This window comes from Rhineura floridana, chromosome 3, assembly GCF_030035675.1.
Source record: "Rhineura floridana isolate rRhiFlo1 chromosome 3, rRhiFlo1.hap2, whole genome shotgun sequence".
NCBI lineage: Eukaryota > Metazoa > Chordata > Lepidosauria > Squamata > Rhineuridae > Rhineura > Rhineura floridana.
This window is the reverse complement of record NC_084482.1, coordinates 152482354-152499756: the sequence shown is the minus strand read 5'-3', so window position 1 is coordinate 152499756 and position 17403 is coordinate 152482354. Positions and strand designations below refer to the sequence as shown.

Here is a 17403-nt window from a genome sequence, read left to right as displayed (position 1 = left end):
GTAGCCAATAAGCCCTCCTCAAAACCTGCACATTTGGACAAAGAAGAGACATATGTTTTGTTACAGAGGAGATGAAAAATTCCCCTGGATGTAGGTACAATCTAGAGCTATTAATAAATGAAGGGACTGCATAGTCTTAGTCCAGATATTATGCTACACCATCATTTATGTTGACCATAAGTTAGAACCCACACCCTGGTTTCAGTTTCCAAATGTACAACAGGTAAATCAGTTTTAGAGCTGCTTGTCTGCTTTGTTATCCATCTACTCTGCATTCAGCTTCTGAAGTTCTTAAGTTCGTTCCTGTCTCCAAAGAGCCAATGTCCTTAAGTAATTTGTCAGTTCAGACATAGTTAGCACTAACTTTTGCAAATGGCTTCCCATGCTTGTATGATATATTGATTTGGTAGCCCTTCCCAAACCATGCTTTTGAACTGCTGAAGGTTCAGACATAATGCCAAACCATGATTGGCTTTGTGCCTGAACATAGCCATATATTCACAAAAAGAGAGGCATACACTTCATGAGCTGCTGCTCTTACCTGATGGTTGGTTATGACATGCTGGCTCATTCAGGGAGAGAGATATGTAAGGGAGATATGGGAAAGAGATCTTGGCAACAATAGGTATGACTGTACTGTGACTGCCTCAAGCTTTGAAAATCATTGCTTTAGAAAACATCTGTAGGCTACTTAATTTAGCATCTAGTGCAGGTCTCTCTTGATTGTTCCTGCAGGGCATAGAGTGCAGATTGCTACACAGATGTCTCTCAGCATGGTCTGCCTTGGATATTCTCATGAATCTCGGATTAAAATAAAGCATACTTCTCCTGTCTCCAAAAAATAACAAAGCCAAATCTCCTCCTCCCACAACCAAAAACTAATAAATGTGAAGGAATCTACTCCTAGTTCTTTTGTTACATGGTTGTGAAGATAAAGCATCTGATACTGTTAACGTTACTATCCTGATTCTTAGCCTGCTGTATTGCATTAAGGCTATGAATGGGATGGAATGGATCTCCAAGTACTGCAGTGATTCCCAAATGGAGGATTGAGAATCAACTGGATAGGGGTGGGATTGATAGATTGCTAGCAGAGTTTTGGAGAAGAATGGATGTAAGTGCTTGGGGGGAAATTTGTAGCTCAAATTAATCTGATTGAGATGATCTCATGATAGACTAAGACTACAACCCCAAACCCACTAAATAGTAAAATTAATTGAACTTAGTGAAACTTACTTCTGAGTAAAGATGCATAGAACTGCGCTGTTAAATTTGAAGCATTTGGGAAACACTGTACATTTGCTTCCTCTCTTCTCATCCCTGAGTCTTATTTTTCTAAGCAGACTGACAAAAGTTGATCTTCATTTTGAAAGTTTCCTTAATATACCTATGTGCAGAATTCTTTTCTCAACAGAAGTTTTATACACTGCAAAATGTGATGGTTTTATCATTTGTCATTTCACTTGCTAGCAGATGTTCCTTAGTCACCAGTAGCACTTTTTGAAATAAAGTTTCTGGTCAAAACTCAGAATTCTCTTGTGTACATTTCCCATCTTCTTAAACATGCTGAACCTCAGTTTGAACAGATTGCTATGCTCTGTGTGTGCAGTATCTGTGCATGTACAATGCATGTGTATGTATGAGTGTTACAGTGAGGGTTGGAACCTGGTAATATTAATTGTACATAGAATGGAAATAATCAAGGAACAGGAGACCTTTAGGATCTGGCATTTATTTATCAATTTATATCCTGCCCTTCCTCCCAGTAATGTAGAGATATTTTAATGATGAGAGGTAGATTAGGTTGAGAAAGCAACTTTGCTGACTTCTACAAGAGCAACATTGAGACTAAGGAAGAGGAAGCTGACAGGTAGTCCCTGGACTACTTGGGGACTGGATGAGGGCAGCCTGGCAGTGCCCCACCTACCCTAATAGACCAGCTTCCATTGTTGGCATGAAGGCTGCAGAAGTCATACCTCATCTAGATATCTTAATAGATAGGCAGAGCTAATCTGATGTTGCACCCTCACCATGCTGATCTTGCTGCCTCATCCATCTCCCTCTTGGTAACTAGCAGAGACCCTGGCTTTGAGAAGGTGGGTAAGCAGTGCAGTCCGACCAACTACTGGGGAGCAGTCAGTGGTCATGGTGCATGTTGACATCAATGACGAAGTGATATTAGGTTGCTAGGTAGAGGGTTGAAAAAGCCAGGACCTTCAGTGTAGTTTTCTCTGAAATGCTACCAGTTCCATGTGCAGGGCCATCTAGTCAGGCACAGCTATGTTGTCTCAATGCACGGATCAGACAGTGCTGTCAGGAGGCGTTTGGATTTGTTAGGTATGGGGGAAAGTTGTGGATTAAAGGTTGCACTTGAACCAGGATGGAACTGGACTGTTGCTGCTTTCAAATCGGTTGTGGGAGGATAGCCAATAGGAGCTGAAGAGCATCTGGTACGGAACAAATCATCCCCCAGGGATAAGGTGGGAGATGTTTCTGATAATACAAATGACAGAGGGCAGAACTAGGCACTGAAAGTGGACGGGCACACGACAGCAATTCATGGAGGCCAAAGCACTATCAGGTAAAATGCATGTGTCAAAGGCACTTCAAGACAGACATTTGTGTAGGCATTTTTATTCTAATGCTAGAAGCTTGGCCTTAGAGGAGAATGCTTGGCCTTAGAGGAGAGAGAGAGCAGGCATAATGAAAACCTGGCAGAATGGAAAAGCTATATCTGGATAAAATATAGTAGGGGTAGGGAAACTTTTTCAGCCCTAAGAGCCACATTCCCTTCTTGGGCAACCTTCTGAAAGCCACATGCCAGTGGTGGGTGGGGCTACAGGCAAAAATGAGCAGATCAACAAATGTAAATTTTACCTTTGTACAGTCAGTCAGTTTCTACGCATCCTCACACTCCCCTCTCTTCACTCCAGACAAGCAAAAGGCATTATCAGAGTATAAGGACACATTCCAACCAGGCAAAAGCACTGTGAGGGATGTGGAAGAATTCTGAAGGCTAAATAGAATACCAAAAAGTCAGCTAGAATGTATATTGCAGATCAAGAAAGGTACCACCAGGGCCAAGAGGATGCCAGTGTGATTAATGAGCAGAGTCAAAGAAGGTACTGCAAGCAAGAAGGCGTCTTTCAGGAAATGGCAGTCTTATTTAAATGAGAACAAAAAGGAACACAAACTTTGGGGAAAGAAATGTAAGCAAAAGATAAGGGATGCAAAAATTTTTTGAGAAGCATATTACTAAGAACAAAGACCTATAACAAATTATTTAAATGCATTAGTAGCAAGAGACTAACTAAAGTGGTACTTGGACCTTTGGGCAAGGGTCAAAGGTATGCTAAAGGATAAGGAGACTGCAGAGAAGCTGAATGAATTATTTGCATCAGTTTCCACAGCAGAAGAAGTAAGGCAGATCCCTGTGCCTTAACTATCTTTCTTGGGAAGAGAATTTGCGTAACTGAGGCAAACTGTTAAAATGGCAAGTACATCAACAAATCATTTATATGACTCACATGAGTCGTCACACTATCTGAAAGATTGTCTACAGCTACATGTGCAAGAAAGATCACTTAAACTGGATGGTTTATCTTCTGTTGCCCTGTCATGTTTTGCCATACAGAATGTAAAAGCATAGCTTACTTTCAACCAGAGAACTCACTTGAGACTCAGGCCAACGAAGTGTTTTTTTTTCCACATGTAGGCTTGCCAAGAGCAACAGGTGTTTAGTTTTGGGAGCTTGGGTTCATTATCAAATATTTTATTAAATAAACAAGAGTTAGATGCCTTTAAAAATATTTTCCCCGCTATTAAGTCAGTGCTAATTCAGCAGACTACCCCTGAAAGACCACCAGCTCCTGCTTGCCTGAAACACACCATGCAAACTGATTCTCCCAAAAATTATCTGCCCTGAACCATCAAAACCTCACAGGCTTACTCACTTTTGGCTCTGTGAACTGACCAAGTATTTTAAAGCAAAAGTTGGTAACGCTATGAGCATATGGAGTGCGCTGTTCCCACAACCCGTAGAAACCAAAAAGCTAGTAAATGCCTCCTGGATGGACCTATGGGAATCCCGCAAGTAGGACATAAGAGCAAGAGTCCTCTCTCACAGTTGGTTCCCAGCAGCTAGCATTCAGAGGCAGCATGTGCCTCTGATCCTGGGGATACTGTACAGCCACAGCCACAATGAGTAGTCATTGATAGCACCCCCCATGAATTTGTCTAACTCATCTTTAAAAATCCTGGTATCTTGTGGAAATGAATTCCAGAGCTTAACTTTACATTGTGTGAAGAAGTTCTTAATTTTGCCAGTCCTGAATCACCAACCCTCCAGCTTCTGGATGACCTAGAATTACAACAGCAGGTGAAAAACTTCCATCCGCTTTCCCCATACTACAAATAATTGTGCGCACCTCTGTCTTGTCTCCCCCTCCTTTTTTCCAAAGTTTCAAAAGTTGTAACCTCATTGCACTGTTCCTTTTCTAGCTCTACATTTTTTTTAGATAAAGTGACAAGAACTGAACACAATATTCCAAGCACCATCATATGTACAATAAAAACTGTGTATGAAAGCGCACGAATGCCTGCTTTTCGCTTCTCCTATTTGCTTTGGAGGTGGCAACTCCTAATTCACTGCAGCGATAAAAAGTCTTGGGTTTCTTCCTGGTCTCCTGCCATTTTTTTTTAAACGAGAGAACACCACACAGAAACATGGTGTCAAAAGTAACGGGCAAGTCTCCTCTGATGAGCAGACAAAACAGTTGACTCCCAGCAGCTGGTATTTATTTATCATCTCTACATAGCCATGAAGCTCACTGGATGACCTTGGGCTGTCTCTCAGCCTCATGAAAACCCTATTCATACGGTCGCCATAAGTCAGAATCGACTTCAGGGCAGTACATTTACATTTTTTTAATGCGCTCAGCCACACTAATAATAATCAGACTGGAAGGTGGTTTGAGAGCGGTAGTGGCACCTGTCCTTTTAAAAATTAAGCCCTAACCTTTAAAAATAATAATAATCCAGGAGTGAAAACGCCGATTCTAATCGTTCTGCGTGATTTTTTCACTGAGGAAAGGGGGGCGGCATTTATTGCGGATTAATTAACAACCCGGAGTATGCTCTCGTGTAAATGGCGTGGAGAAGAGGAGCACGGGCATACAGCGTCTGGTGAAGCGGTAGCAGGCTGGCTGTCGGTCCATCGAGATTAATGCTGGGTAGGCACGACGCTGACGCGAAAAAGCCCTGCCTCCCGCAGCCACCGCCCGGTTTTGAACTGTAGAGCCCTCTCGGTATTCTAGACCGGCCGAGAAGGCGGGGGAGCCTGTGCGCTGCCAGGTCCTCAGGAAGGGCGGGGAGAAGGGAAGAGAGCTGGCCTGGCCTTAGCAGTGCCACTTTCTCCGCCGTGTTTACATCCGACGCCGCTGATCCCGGGCTGCGCTTCTCAGCCTTGGCCTGTTCCCACGAAAACCTGCCTCGCTTCCCCAGGCCGGGTCAATGCGGTGCTTTCCGGCGGGCTATGGACACCAGCGACCTCTTTACCAGCTGCAAGAAGGGCGATGTTTTCCGAGTGCGGTGAGGCCCGGGCCCAGGTTATGTGGGAGGGCCGAGGTATTCGCCGAGGAAGGGAGCCGGGCAAAAGCTGCTCTGAAAGCTGTGGGGATGCTGGGTTCTGGCTAGGCGGAGGCTCAGTCAGTAAGCTTCATAGGGGCAGACCCTTTAGGTCCAGTTTTGAAGAGTACCTGAACGGTAGGTAGAGGCTAGGGCTGTACTGGGGCTTTATATAAGTCTCTTCAAAAATCCTTCGGTGACCGGTGTAGGCTTTAACTTTATTTACCTAGAGTGTTTATATACTAATAAAAGCTGTCTGCAAAGTAAGATTGGGAAACCATTTGAAACTGTCTCTGGTACATATGAAAGTTAAAATGGATGAAGGGACTGTTGGCATGTACAGAGTGCCTTCTTGTAACCTCGGCTAGCTCCTCCCCCAGCCATCTTGGGTTAAATGGAGAGGCTTTCAGGCCAGAAGCATGGAGGTTCTAGGCACCTGCTGTTTTTAGAAATTAAAACACATCGTGGGGCATTGGGGAGTATTGGTTGGAGCAGAAAGGTGAGAAGATTTGGAATAAGTCAGTATTTACCTGGTGTATCATTTTGGACTCCTCAGTTTCCAGAGGAGTAGCTATGTTACAGGCCTGTTGTTGGGGAGGGGCTGCTCCCATTTTTTCTGCCCCCAGATTTATTTACAATAAATAAATACATTTATCACAGAAAATCCCACTACTTTTTCACATGTTAGACCTGGTGCCTTAAAGGCCAACAAATTTGTTATGTCCTAACTTCTGTGGAGTTGAGTCCTTTTTATCATATGCATGAAGGGTTGGTCTGGATTGGCAGATATATAGTACACATGATTGTGTGGATACATGGGATTGCAAGCAGTGAGTTTACAGGGAAATGCAATGCAAAAAGTACAGACTGATAATATCATTACAGCTTAAATGTATGTAAAATAATTATGGTGACCATTCACAAATCAGTATGAATAACACAAACATTGTGCCATTGGCAAGCTGATTAATGACTTTAGTGGGATCTTTAAATAAACCTCAATTCAGGACACAAATTTCTTAAGTATGGGGAAAATATGTAGGTTTGCAGCTGGAGAAAAAGATTCACAGGCTGGTATCACATCTAGTGTGAAAAATGGAAAAGGGCTGCCTTCAAGTCGATCCAGACTTATAGCTACCCTATGAATAGGGTTTTCATGGTAAGCGGTATTCATAGGGGGTTTACCATTGCCTCCCTCTGAGGCTAGTCCTCTCCAGCTGGCTAGGGCCTGCTCAGCTTGCCACAGCTGCACAAGCCAGCCCCTTCCTTGTCCGCAACTGCCAGGTGGGGGGCAACTGGGTTCCTTGGGACTATGCAGCTTGCCCACGGCTGTACAGGTGGCAGGGCATGTAACCCCTGAGCCACTCACTGTGGGGGTGATCTTTAGCTGGCCCTTTACATCCAGGAGACATGAGCGGGGATTTGAACTCACAGACCCGGACTCCCAGTCAGGCGCTCTTTCCCACTGTGCTAAACATATACCTTTAAAGAGAACAAGCAGCCTCTTAAAATGCTGTCATACTAAAAGCAAAGCAAGACATTGTAATGCTTATGTGAGTTGTATGCATGTAGGAGTTGTTAACATATAAAATAGAGGGGAATCTGCTGGGCACAACCTGGCATATTTTGAAAGAAGAAGAGCACGGAGTTGCAAGAAGAACAGGGAACACTAATGGATGAAATGTGGTAGAGCATTGGTCTTCAACTGGTAGGTTGGGTGGGACCAACTACCCAATCACAGCCTGATATAAGATGGGTTCAATAACAGCAACACTACCATCATACAGATACATGGTAGAAATTAAGATCTGGTTCCCAAATGCATGTTTAGTGAGTTCTAGGTGTGAAAACATCAAAGATTGCTACTATGGGTAGAGAAAAGGTTTTAGACAGACAAACTGTTGGGAAGCAAAACTCTGTTCGTAGATTTTTTATTGAGGTTGATGTCTGCTCCACTCAATGCTATTCCCAGGATTTATACTATTACAGCTGTCCCTACTTGGCTCAGGTAACATTATTCCTTCTTTCAAAACTTGTTACTTCTACATATGCACAGAACCTTCTCTCTTGGAGATATTTAATAATTTTGATTAAGTGATTTTTAAGATGAAACACAAAGGCTGTCTTAGAACAGTAAGATAAATTTTAGGTATTAGTTAAATATTATCTTAAGTCTTAGATGATAGAAAATGCAATGATATTTTCATTTTGCTTTGTTAGAGCAGACTAGTCCACATATATTTGTCAACCTTCCCTCCCTGAGCTATTCACATTTGGTAATAATATGGTTGCTAATATGTTGCTTCACATCCATAATGGGAGGTCCCAAGTAGAAAAGACAATAATGGTGGGAAAAACAGAAGGAAGTAGAAAAAGAGGAAGGCCAAACAAGAGATGGATTGATTCTATAAAGGAAGTCACAGACCTGAACTTACAGGATCTGAACAGGGTGGTTCATGACAGATGCTCTTGGAGGTCACTGATTCATAGGGTCACCATGTCGTAATCTGCTTGAAGGCACATAACAACAACAACAAAAGTTCTTGCTGTGTTTTTAAAAAGGAAAACAACTTTTGCCTCTTCTGGCTATCAGTTCAGCTTCCTTTTGTGAAACAGCTGATTAATTTAGACATCCCATATCACTTTCTACCACAACACAGTTTACCAGCAGAAACACATAAAGAACAGTCTACTTGAAGAACATCAACCAGTTGTTCCTCTTAAGATTTTTTTAACCATGGCTCATGCTCTAAAAGATGCATTTGTATTTAAATGTCTTTATCTTCCCTCTAAGAAGCCCAGGGTACTTCCTCCACTCTCATTTTGTTTGTGCAACAGTCTTATGAGATAGTCTAAGCTGAGAGACAGTGACTGACTAAACTGAGCTTTGTCCTTAGTTGTAATTCAGAATTCTTCACCCTCATGTTGCCTCTCTTTCTTTAGGGCCTTTCCAGACAACAAAATAAAACCACAAGTGCTATTTTTCTTTTAGTTTTGTGCTTATGGTGATCGACATGTGTGCTTTTGAATCCTTATATAATTGATGGGGATGTTTGTCACCTACTTAAAAAACAACAGCAGAAATGTGTGCTGCAGTCATGCAGAACAGGAGTAGCTGTGGTACCCTCCAGCCATTGTTAGACTAAGATATCCATCATCCCTCACAAATGGCCATGCTGGCTGGGGCTGATGTGATCCTAACAACATCTGGAGGGCAACATGTTGGCTACCCCGATGTAGATGGAATTCTACAGATTTTTAAAAAGTTTGGTGTGTTTGAAGGAGAATTTATATAATGTGGGGAAAAATAGCCTTGCTGTTTTCCCTTTCTTTTTAAGGCTCAATTGGCACTTCCAGTCTTCAGTAGGACCGTGTTGTGGTAACCCTTTTGTTTTAATAGTTGATGGAGTTGTGACTACAGTGAGTTGGATTATTTTTTAAGTGCTAAAGGTGCCTCTTTGTCTTTCAGATACCTTCTTGAACAGAGAGATGTTGAAATCAATGTCCGGGATAAATGGGACAGTACCCCTTTGTGAGTGTTTTGGCCTTGAGACATATGTACTGTTTGGTAACTTATACAGGATTTTTAGAAATGCTATTTTCTTTCAGGCTTTGCAGCATTTCCCCATTTTACTGCTTTTTTAAAAAGAAAACATTTGTTCTTATATCCTGCTCCTACATGATGCTCCCTATAGTTTCTCCCAGATGACTCAAGTTCTCAGTGTCCCCGTGCCCTCTGTTGTTGACAAGACCTCTGCTGTTGGAAATAATTTTCTGCACTCAGACCAGTCTTCTGGATGGCAGTAGAATTCCTCTGACTCCTTTTGGAGTTGTCTGTGGCAAGCATTTTCAAAGCATGCTAAGAGTCCTCCTGGGATTAGTCCAAAGTTCCATCTTATCTAGCATTCTGTTCCCAAAAATGGTTAGTCAAAATCTTCTTGGAAGCTTACAAAAGGGGCATGAAAACAATGGTCTTTCCCTGTTTGTCCCCAATGTAAGTTGTTCAGAACTAAGCTACTTCTGCCATAAGAGACAGGATAGAATAGGGATTCCTGGAGTTGCACATTGTGTCCTTAGGATGTTGTACAATCACACCAGACTTGGCACAAATGCATTGGCAGCCACACTGTTTCCGTGTAATATTTAAGGTGCTGGTTTTCATGTTCAAAGCCCTAGATATCTTAAGACCTGGGTAACTTCTCCTGCTTGAACTTTTCTATGAAAAAAATGAAAATAGACTTCCTTCAAGTTGATCCCAACTTATGGCTACCCTATGAATAGGGTTTTCATGGTAAGCGGTATTCATAGGGAGTTTACCATTGCCTCCCTCTGAGGCTAGTCCTCCCCAGCTGGCTAGGGTCTGCTCAGCTTGCCACAGCTGCACAAGCCAGCCCCTTCCTTGTCCGCAACTGCCAGGTGGGGGGCAACTGGGTTCCTTGGGACTATGCAGCTTGCCCACGGCTGTACAGGTGGCAGGGCACGTAACCCCTGAGCCACTCACTATGGGGGTGATCTTTAGCTGGCCCTTTACACCCAGGAGACATGAGCGGGGATTTGAACTCACAGACTCTAGACTCCCAGCCAGGCTGTCCTCCCCACTGTGCTATACCAGCTGTCTGAACTTTTTTATGTCTAGGGGTAAATGTTGAGGCCTTCCTCTGAGTTTTCTCACCTTCTGAAATGAGGTGGGTGGGGACTGGGGAAAGGGCACTTTTCATTTTGCTTTCCCCAGTGAGGCCTACATGGCACAGACAAGGCTGTATTTCCACTGACAAATGGAAGACATTTTATTCACCCAGACCTTTAATGTTATCTTTTGTAGCAGTATTTTTAATCTGGAACTATGTTTTACAAGAGTGTTGCTGATTTTATCCTGTTTATGGAAGCTATTTTGGAAGGCTTGCACTAATAGAACAGAATGTAAATACTTGTGATAAAAATAATAAACATGTACCCTGAAGTCCCTATTGGTACAACATCATGTTGAGCCTTGTGAGCCTATTTTACCTCTCTCAGTGTTGTCCCATAGAACTCAGTCAGTCAGGGCCATTGAGAACCGAGGCAGCTCTATTTCTCATGGTCCCATTCCTTCATGTGCATATAGCTGTAGTCTGTTCTATTTTAGAACTGGTTTTCTATATAAAGACCACTAAACTGCACACCCATGTAATACAGAAAGATGGAATTTCGCTACTGAGTGATGGAAGATTTGGGGTAAGCCCAGAGCAAATATCCATTGAAACATGACAGGTTTGGCTGCTTTAATGTTTTTTGAGGTCATGACTGAGATCTCAACATGAGCTTACAATGATACTTTATTTTCTATACATGCTCTTTAAAAATTGTAGAGAGGTGCAGAAAAAAATACTCGGTGATGAGCCCCAGACTTGTATCTGGCAGGCAAGCTTCAAAGCTATCTCTGATTCTTCTACAGCATTCTTTTCTACTAGCACATTACAAAAGTGCATATCTTGGGTCACTTTTCAGCCCTAGGAAAAGAGTGGGAAGAGGTCCTTGGGCTCCTTATCACAACAGAAAGACGTGAGAATTCTATGGAGAGGGCTGGTTCAACTTTTTGTGAGGAATTAACACGTATGTCAGTAGTGGCCAGTGGGGTGCCCTTCAGATGTTACTGTACTACAACTCCCACCATCCCTGACCATTGGCTATTCTGGCTGGCAGTGATGGGAGTTGGACTCCAACAACATCTGGAGGGCACCTGGTTGGCTACCCCAGCGTTATGTGTTTTTAGGATCTTCATTACATTGCAAAGTTAGTGCTGTGGGAGGACTTGAGGAGCATGATATATTCAATCAGCCACTAAAGTTTTATTACTAAAAGTATCTTCTCTCCTTGCTTGTGTTAAAGATATTATGCTTGTCTCTGTGGACACGAAGAGCTTGTACGGTACCTTCTAGCCAATGGTAAGAGAAGTTGATATCCTTCTTTTCCTGCAGAGTGTCTGTCTAATATATGTAGTCACCTGTGTGTCTCTAGAATTATCTGTGGTTTTATTCTGATGTAGCTTCCCAATGTAATATCCTGCTGTCATGGGAAACTGCATAGCTGTTTTGGACCTCTTATGCTCATCAAATGTCTAGAAATTTATTTTATGAGGAAAACTTTTTCCCTTGTGGCAGGACTTAGGTTTTTAGAAGGCTATGGTACTAGACCTAGAGTGGTATTAAATGTACTGCCTTCAAGTCGATTCCGACTTATGGCGACCCTATGAATAGGGTTTTCATGAGGTTGAGAGACAGTGACTGGCCCAAGGTCACCCAGTGTGCTTCATGGCTGTGTGGGGATTCTAACCCTGGTCTCCCAGGTCGTAGTCAAGCACCTTTACCACTACACCACACTGGATTTTAGCCAGGACTAAGAGCTGTTTTTTAAAAATCCAATCTGCTTGTTGGCATTTTGTGTCATACAATGGACTTAAAAGTAAATGTCCATTTGTTTTTCATAAAGAAAACATTAAATTTCATTCAGATTCCTTGTTGGTACATCTGATATCTGTTTATAGAGTTTCTGTCCCTCTCATCAGAGCACTCCAGCTTACTGGTAAACTTGAGGGGGTGAAGCAAAGGATGGAGTCTAGCTACTTCAGCTTTACTAACAGGAATAAATCCACCTAAAACACTATAAATCAGTAGCTGCCACCATTTATTGTGTGACGAGAGGGAGAGGGGGAGAGAGAGGTATTTTAATTGTATTTTATGCATCTTAAATTTATTTTAATGTTTTTGTGATTTTACTGTTTACAATTTTATTATGTAAGCCACCCTGAGTAGGGTAGAGGGGCGGGATAGAAATATTTTAAATAAAATAAATAAACTCTGTCATCATTCAATCTCGAACCACCCACCTCTCCCAGAGGAGTATTGTACTGTCTCTTAATAACTTCACTAAAGGGGCAGAGGCAATATTGTGGAGTGAGAAAAGCTTCGTAGAATTCTTTCTCCCTCTCATGTGCCATCAGAACACACTGATATATTTAACCAAGGTTAGGTTTATTATTTAACATGTACAAAGAAGACAAAACCTGTCAGGGAAATAGAGTCAGAAACCATGTGTTGTTTTTATTTATAAGAATATGAACTTCTATCTCATAAAAATTAACAAGATGGTGTACAATAAAATAATTTAAAAAATCATAATACTATATGCAATTATGAACATAAAATACAGAGGATATTACCAACACTGAATCATATTAATTATCTAAAAACATTTGGAAAAACAAATACGGTTTTAGCCGGAGACAAAAGTCTTCCGAGCTTTATATTAGATGATGATTCATAGCTTGCAGCTATAGCAAGTAGTAGTACTTCTGGGGATAATAAATCCAAATCATCCCTTGGCAATGTAATGCTGAATTTGATAAACATAGCTATTTGTAGCTTTTTGACTTAAGACACCTACAATAGCATTGAGTGTTTTTTTACAGGAAAACTTTGCTGGGAAATTGTTGTTGTTGTTGTTGTTGTTATTGTTAATTAGATTTTTATCCCGTCCTTTCTCCCAGTAGGGGCCCAGGGCTGAAAACAAGAGCACTAAAAACACTTTAACACATCATAAAAATAGACTTTAAAATATATTAAAACAAAACCACTATTAAAAACAGATTAAAACAAAACATTTGTAAAAACATTGTTTAAAACATTAAAAACATTTATTTTTTTAAAAAGAAGGGTTAAAAACATGTTAAAAAGCAATTCCAGCACAGATGCAGACTGGGATAAGGTCTCTATTTAAAAGGCTTGTTGAAAGAGGAAGGTCTTCAGTAGATGCCAGAAAGATAACAGAGATGGCGTCTGTCTAATATTTAAGGGGAGGGAATTCCAAAGGGTAGGTGCCACTACACTAAAGGTTCTATGTTGTGCGGAATGGACCTCCTAATAAGATGGTATCCACAGGATGCCCTCACCTGCAGAGCACAGTGATCGACTAGGCATATAAGGGATAAGACGGTTGTTCAGGTATCCTGGTCCTGAGTTGTGTAGGGCTTTGTACACCAAAACTAGAACCTTGAACTTAGCCGGGTAGCTAATAGGTAGCCAGTGCAATTCTTTCAGCAGGGGGGTGACATGTTGGTCATACCCTGCCCCAGTGAGCAGACTGCAGCTTCCGGACCAACCTTAAAGGCAGCCCCACAGAGAATGCATTACAGTAATCCAGCCTGTGCGAGGACAACAGTGGTCAGGCTATCCCAGTCCAGAAATGGCTGCAGCTGTCTTACCAGCCGAAGCTGGTAAAAGGCACTCCTAGCCACTGAGGTCACCTGAGCCTCTAGCGAAAAAGATGGATCTAGGAGCACCCCCAGACTACAGACCTGCTCTTTCAGAGGGAGTACAGCCCCATTCAAAGCAGGCAACCGACCAATTATCCGAACTCAGGAACCACCAACCCACAATGTCTCCATCTTGTTAGGATTCATACTCAGTTTATTGGCCTTCATCCAGCCCACCACTGAGTCCACGCAGTGGTCCAAGGCTTGCACGGCCTTTCCCGATTCAGATGTTACAGAGAAATAGAGCTGGGTATTGTCAGCGTACTGCTGACACCTCACCCCAAATCTCCGGATGACCGGTCTCAAGGGCTTCATATAGATGTTAAACAGCATGGGGGACAAGATGGTATCCTGCGGCACCCCACAGCACAACTACCAAGGGGCCGAAAGATAGTCACCCAATGCTGTTCTCTGAAAACAACCCTGGAGATAGGATCGAACCACTGTAAAACAGTGCCTGCAGTACCCATCTCACCAGGTCGGCCCAGAAGGATATCATGGTCAATGGTACCAAAAGCTGCTGAGAGATCAAGTAAGAATAACAGGGTCACACTCCCCCTGTCCTTCTCCCAATAAAGGTCATCCATCAGGGCAACAAAGCATCCCCTAACCAGGCCTGAACCCAGACTGGAATAGGTCAAGATAATCTGTTTCATCCAAGAGTACTTGTAATTGCTGTGCCACAACTCTCTCAATCACCTTCCCTAAGAAGGGGGTATTTGCGTGGTAGTTGTCTCAAACCAGTGGGTCCAGGGTGGTCTTTTTTAGGAGTGGTTGGATCGCTGCCTCTTTCAGGATGGTTGGAACCACTCCCTTCCACAATAATGTGTTGACCACACCCTGGATCCACTCGGTCAACCCCCCTTGGCAAACTTTAATAAGCCAAGATGGGCAAGGGTCAAGAGGACACGTTGCTGGCTGCATTGTCACAAGCACCTTGTCTATGTCATCAGGCTGCATCAACTGAAACCATTCCCAAGAAGTTGCAGCAGATGTTGCATTGGACACCTCACTTGGGACAATAGATGTGGAGGGGGCATCAAGACTGCTACGGAGGCAAGCAACTTTACCCTCAAAGTGTGTTGCAAACAATTCACAGTGGGCCTCTGAAGGGTCTAAAACTCTATTTCTAAAACTCTGTTGATGTCAACAGACCCCTGTTAATACGAAAAAGCTCCACTGAATGGCTGCTTGAGGATGCAATGGTGGCAGAGAAGTTGGCCTTCTTTGCCGCCATCACTGCCATACAGTAGGCATGGTTATGATGCTTTACTTGTGCCCAATCAGCCTCACATCACATCTTTCGCCACTTGTGCTCTAGCCGTCGTCCACTGTTCACTGGTGTACCAAGGTGCAAACGAGGCTCCACAATGCTGGAGAGGGTGCTCGGGGGCAACCGTGTCAAGAGCCCGACATGCCTTGCTGTTCCACAGCATGACAAGGCCTTCAACAGGGTCAGCTGCTCTATCTACTGCAAACACTCCCAGGGCATTAAGGAATCCAGTGGCTTCCATTATTCTCCAGGTCAGGCCATCTTAATCTGTCCATCACTCCTGCAGGGGAGGACTGAAGCCATCAGTCTAAACTTCACCAGGAAGTGGTCTGACGATGACAGTGGAGTGACATCCACTCCCCCATCTCCAGACCACCCTTTGTTCCATCTGGAGCAAAAACCAAGTCAAGCGTGTGCCCTGCCCTATGCATCGGGCCAGTGACAACTTGAGACAGCCCCATGGTCATCATGGAGGCCATGAAGTCCCGAGCCAGAACGCTAGAAGCAGCCTCAGCATGGACATTGAAATCACCCAGGACTATCATTCTGGGTTCCTCCAATACCACAGCCAAGACAGCCTCTGCCAGCTCAGTCAGAGAAGCTGTCGGGCAGCAGGGTGGACGGTACACCAGCAGCAACCATAGTTTCCTGTCTCTTTGGCCCAGGACCACATGCAGGCCCTCACAGTCAGCTCCAAGACAGAGTGGTTTCCTGGTGACAGAGATGGAAGTTGTGTAGACCACAGCAACTCCTCCCCCTGTCCCTGCAGCCTGTGCTGGTGTTGCACCAAGTATTCAGTTGGGCAAAGCTGGGTCAGATCAGCTTCTCCCAGCTCACCCACCCAGGTCTCGATAATGCACACCATGGATGAGTGTGGCCTTATTGTGAACCGATCTGGCATTAAACAGCACACACAGGCCAGTGGGCACAGCAGATGAGCAACAAGGAACCCATCCATGAGAGGAGTGGGAGCGAGGAACAAAGCGTAGATAGCTTTACCCTTGTCTTCAGCAGTAGTTCACCACTTCCCCATGGCCATACCTCCCTTTACCCATGATCACTGAAATTGGGATGGCATCACCCATGTTCCTCTTTACTAAGACTCCTCCTAAACAGCTGATATGGACCCAACAAGAGCCCACCAACAAAACCTACCTGAGCCAATTATCCTGGTAGGCTTCTGCAAGAATTGGGAACAGTCAGACCCACTCTTTACCCTGGGCACATCTACTCCCCCCTGTCTCACACCCAGGGAGGGCCAGCCTTCTGCCAGTTACAGACTCTCACTCTGAAGGCATCTGGCGTCTTTCTCCTATCGTTCAGTTCACTGCACAGGCTCTCACCCTGAGCAGGAACTACACATGCGCCATACATCCTCCCCGATACCAACCTCCTCTCGATTGGTAAAAAAAAAAAGGGAGGGGTAGCGCCCTCGCTCCTGGGACTTGCTAAGGAAATCTCCAAGGGGAAACTCCCTTTAGTGTCGCCCCGGCAGTGGCAACCCCGGCGGTGGCAGACCCGTTGCTCAAAGGCAGCTGGGCTTTTATACCCCCTGACCCAGCCAGGAGCTGACACAAGAGGCTGCAAGATTGACAGTAGCCTCTCTCTGGAGTCAGGGTCAGGCGGGGGTCCCAGTCCTTGCAGCACTTAGCAAGGACTTCAGCTTTCCCAAGAGACAGCAACCCAAAGGAGCGAGCAAACAAGCACCAGATGCTCAGTTACTCACTCCCAGGGCAGGCCTTCTCCAGTCCCCCAGTGCTGCAGCTTTTCCCCTTATTATTTAAATTATCCAAATAATACAGTGTGATCCAGAAAGGTAGAACTTTAGGACAGGAGGATGGAATTGGGTTATGCATAGTGAACAGGAAGATTCAGGTTGTCTTAATGGGAGAATGCATATCTAAGTCTATGCCTGTGTCTGGGATTCACAGTAAATATCTGAAGGTTTTGCTGCTGTGTGGGACTGTCAGTGAACAGTAGCTACGTGCAGCCTAGCTCTCTTAGAATGGCTGTACTTTGGTCAGTGCAAGCACAGAATTAACAGAGGGTTATATTGAGTTTGGACAACTTAATACAGTATATTCCAAACTGTGAGATGGCACAGGCAAATGACTGGTTATTTTTTTCTAAGTCTCTAGTGTTCTTTATGCAAGGTAATAGTCTTTGATATCCCAGGAAAGCAGAGCAGTTTCAGTAATATTCCTAAGGGCCCAAG

General features: G+C 43.7%; 1 protein-coding gene across 1 annotated transcript in view; it reads left to right on the top strand.

The window, feature by feature from the left end:
* The first annotated feature begins 5302 nt into the window (after positions 1-5302).
* The window catches only part of ABTB1 (ankyrin repeat and BTB domain containing 1), a 70041-nt gene continuing 57940 nt past the window's right edge, over positions 5303-17403 (top strand). Inside the window, exons 1-3 of the mRNA XM_061618372.1 lie at positions 5303-5589; positions 9095-9157; positions 11494-11549. Of these exons, the coding sequence (XP_061474356.1) occupies positions 5534-5589; positions 9095-9157; positions 11494-11549 (175 nt within the window). The 5' untranslated portion in view covers positions 5303-5533. The remainder of the gene's footprint in view (positions 5590-9094; positions 9158-11493; positions 11550-17403) is intronic.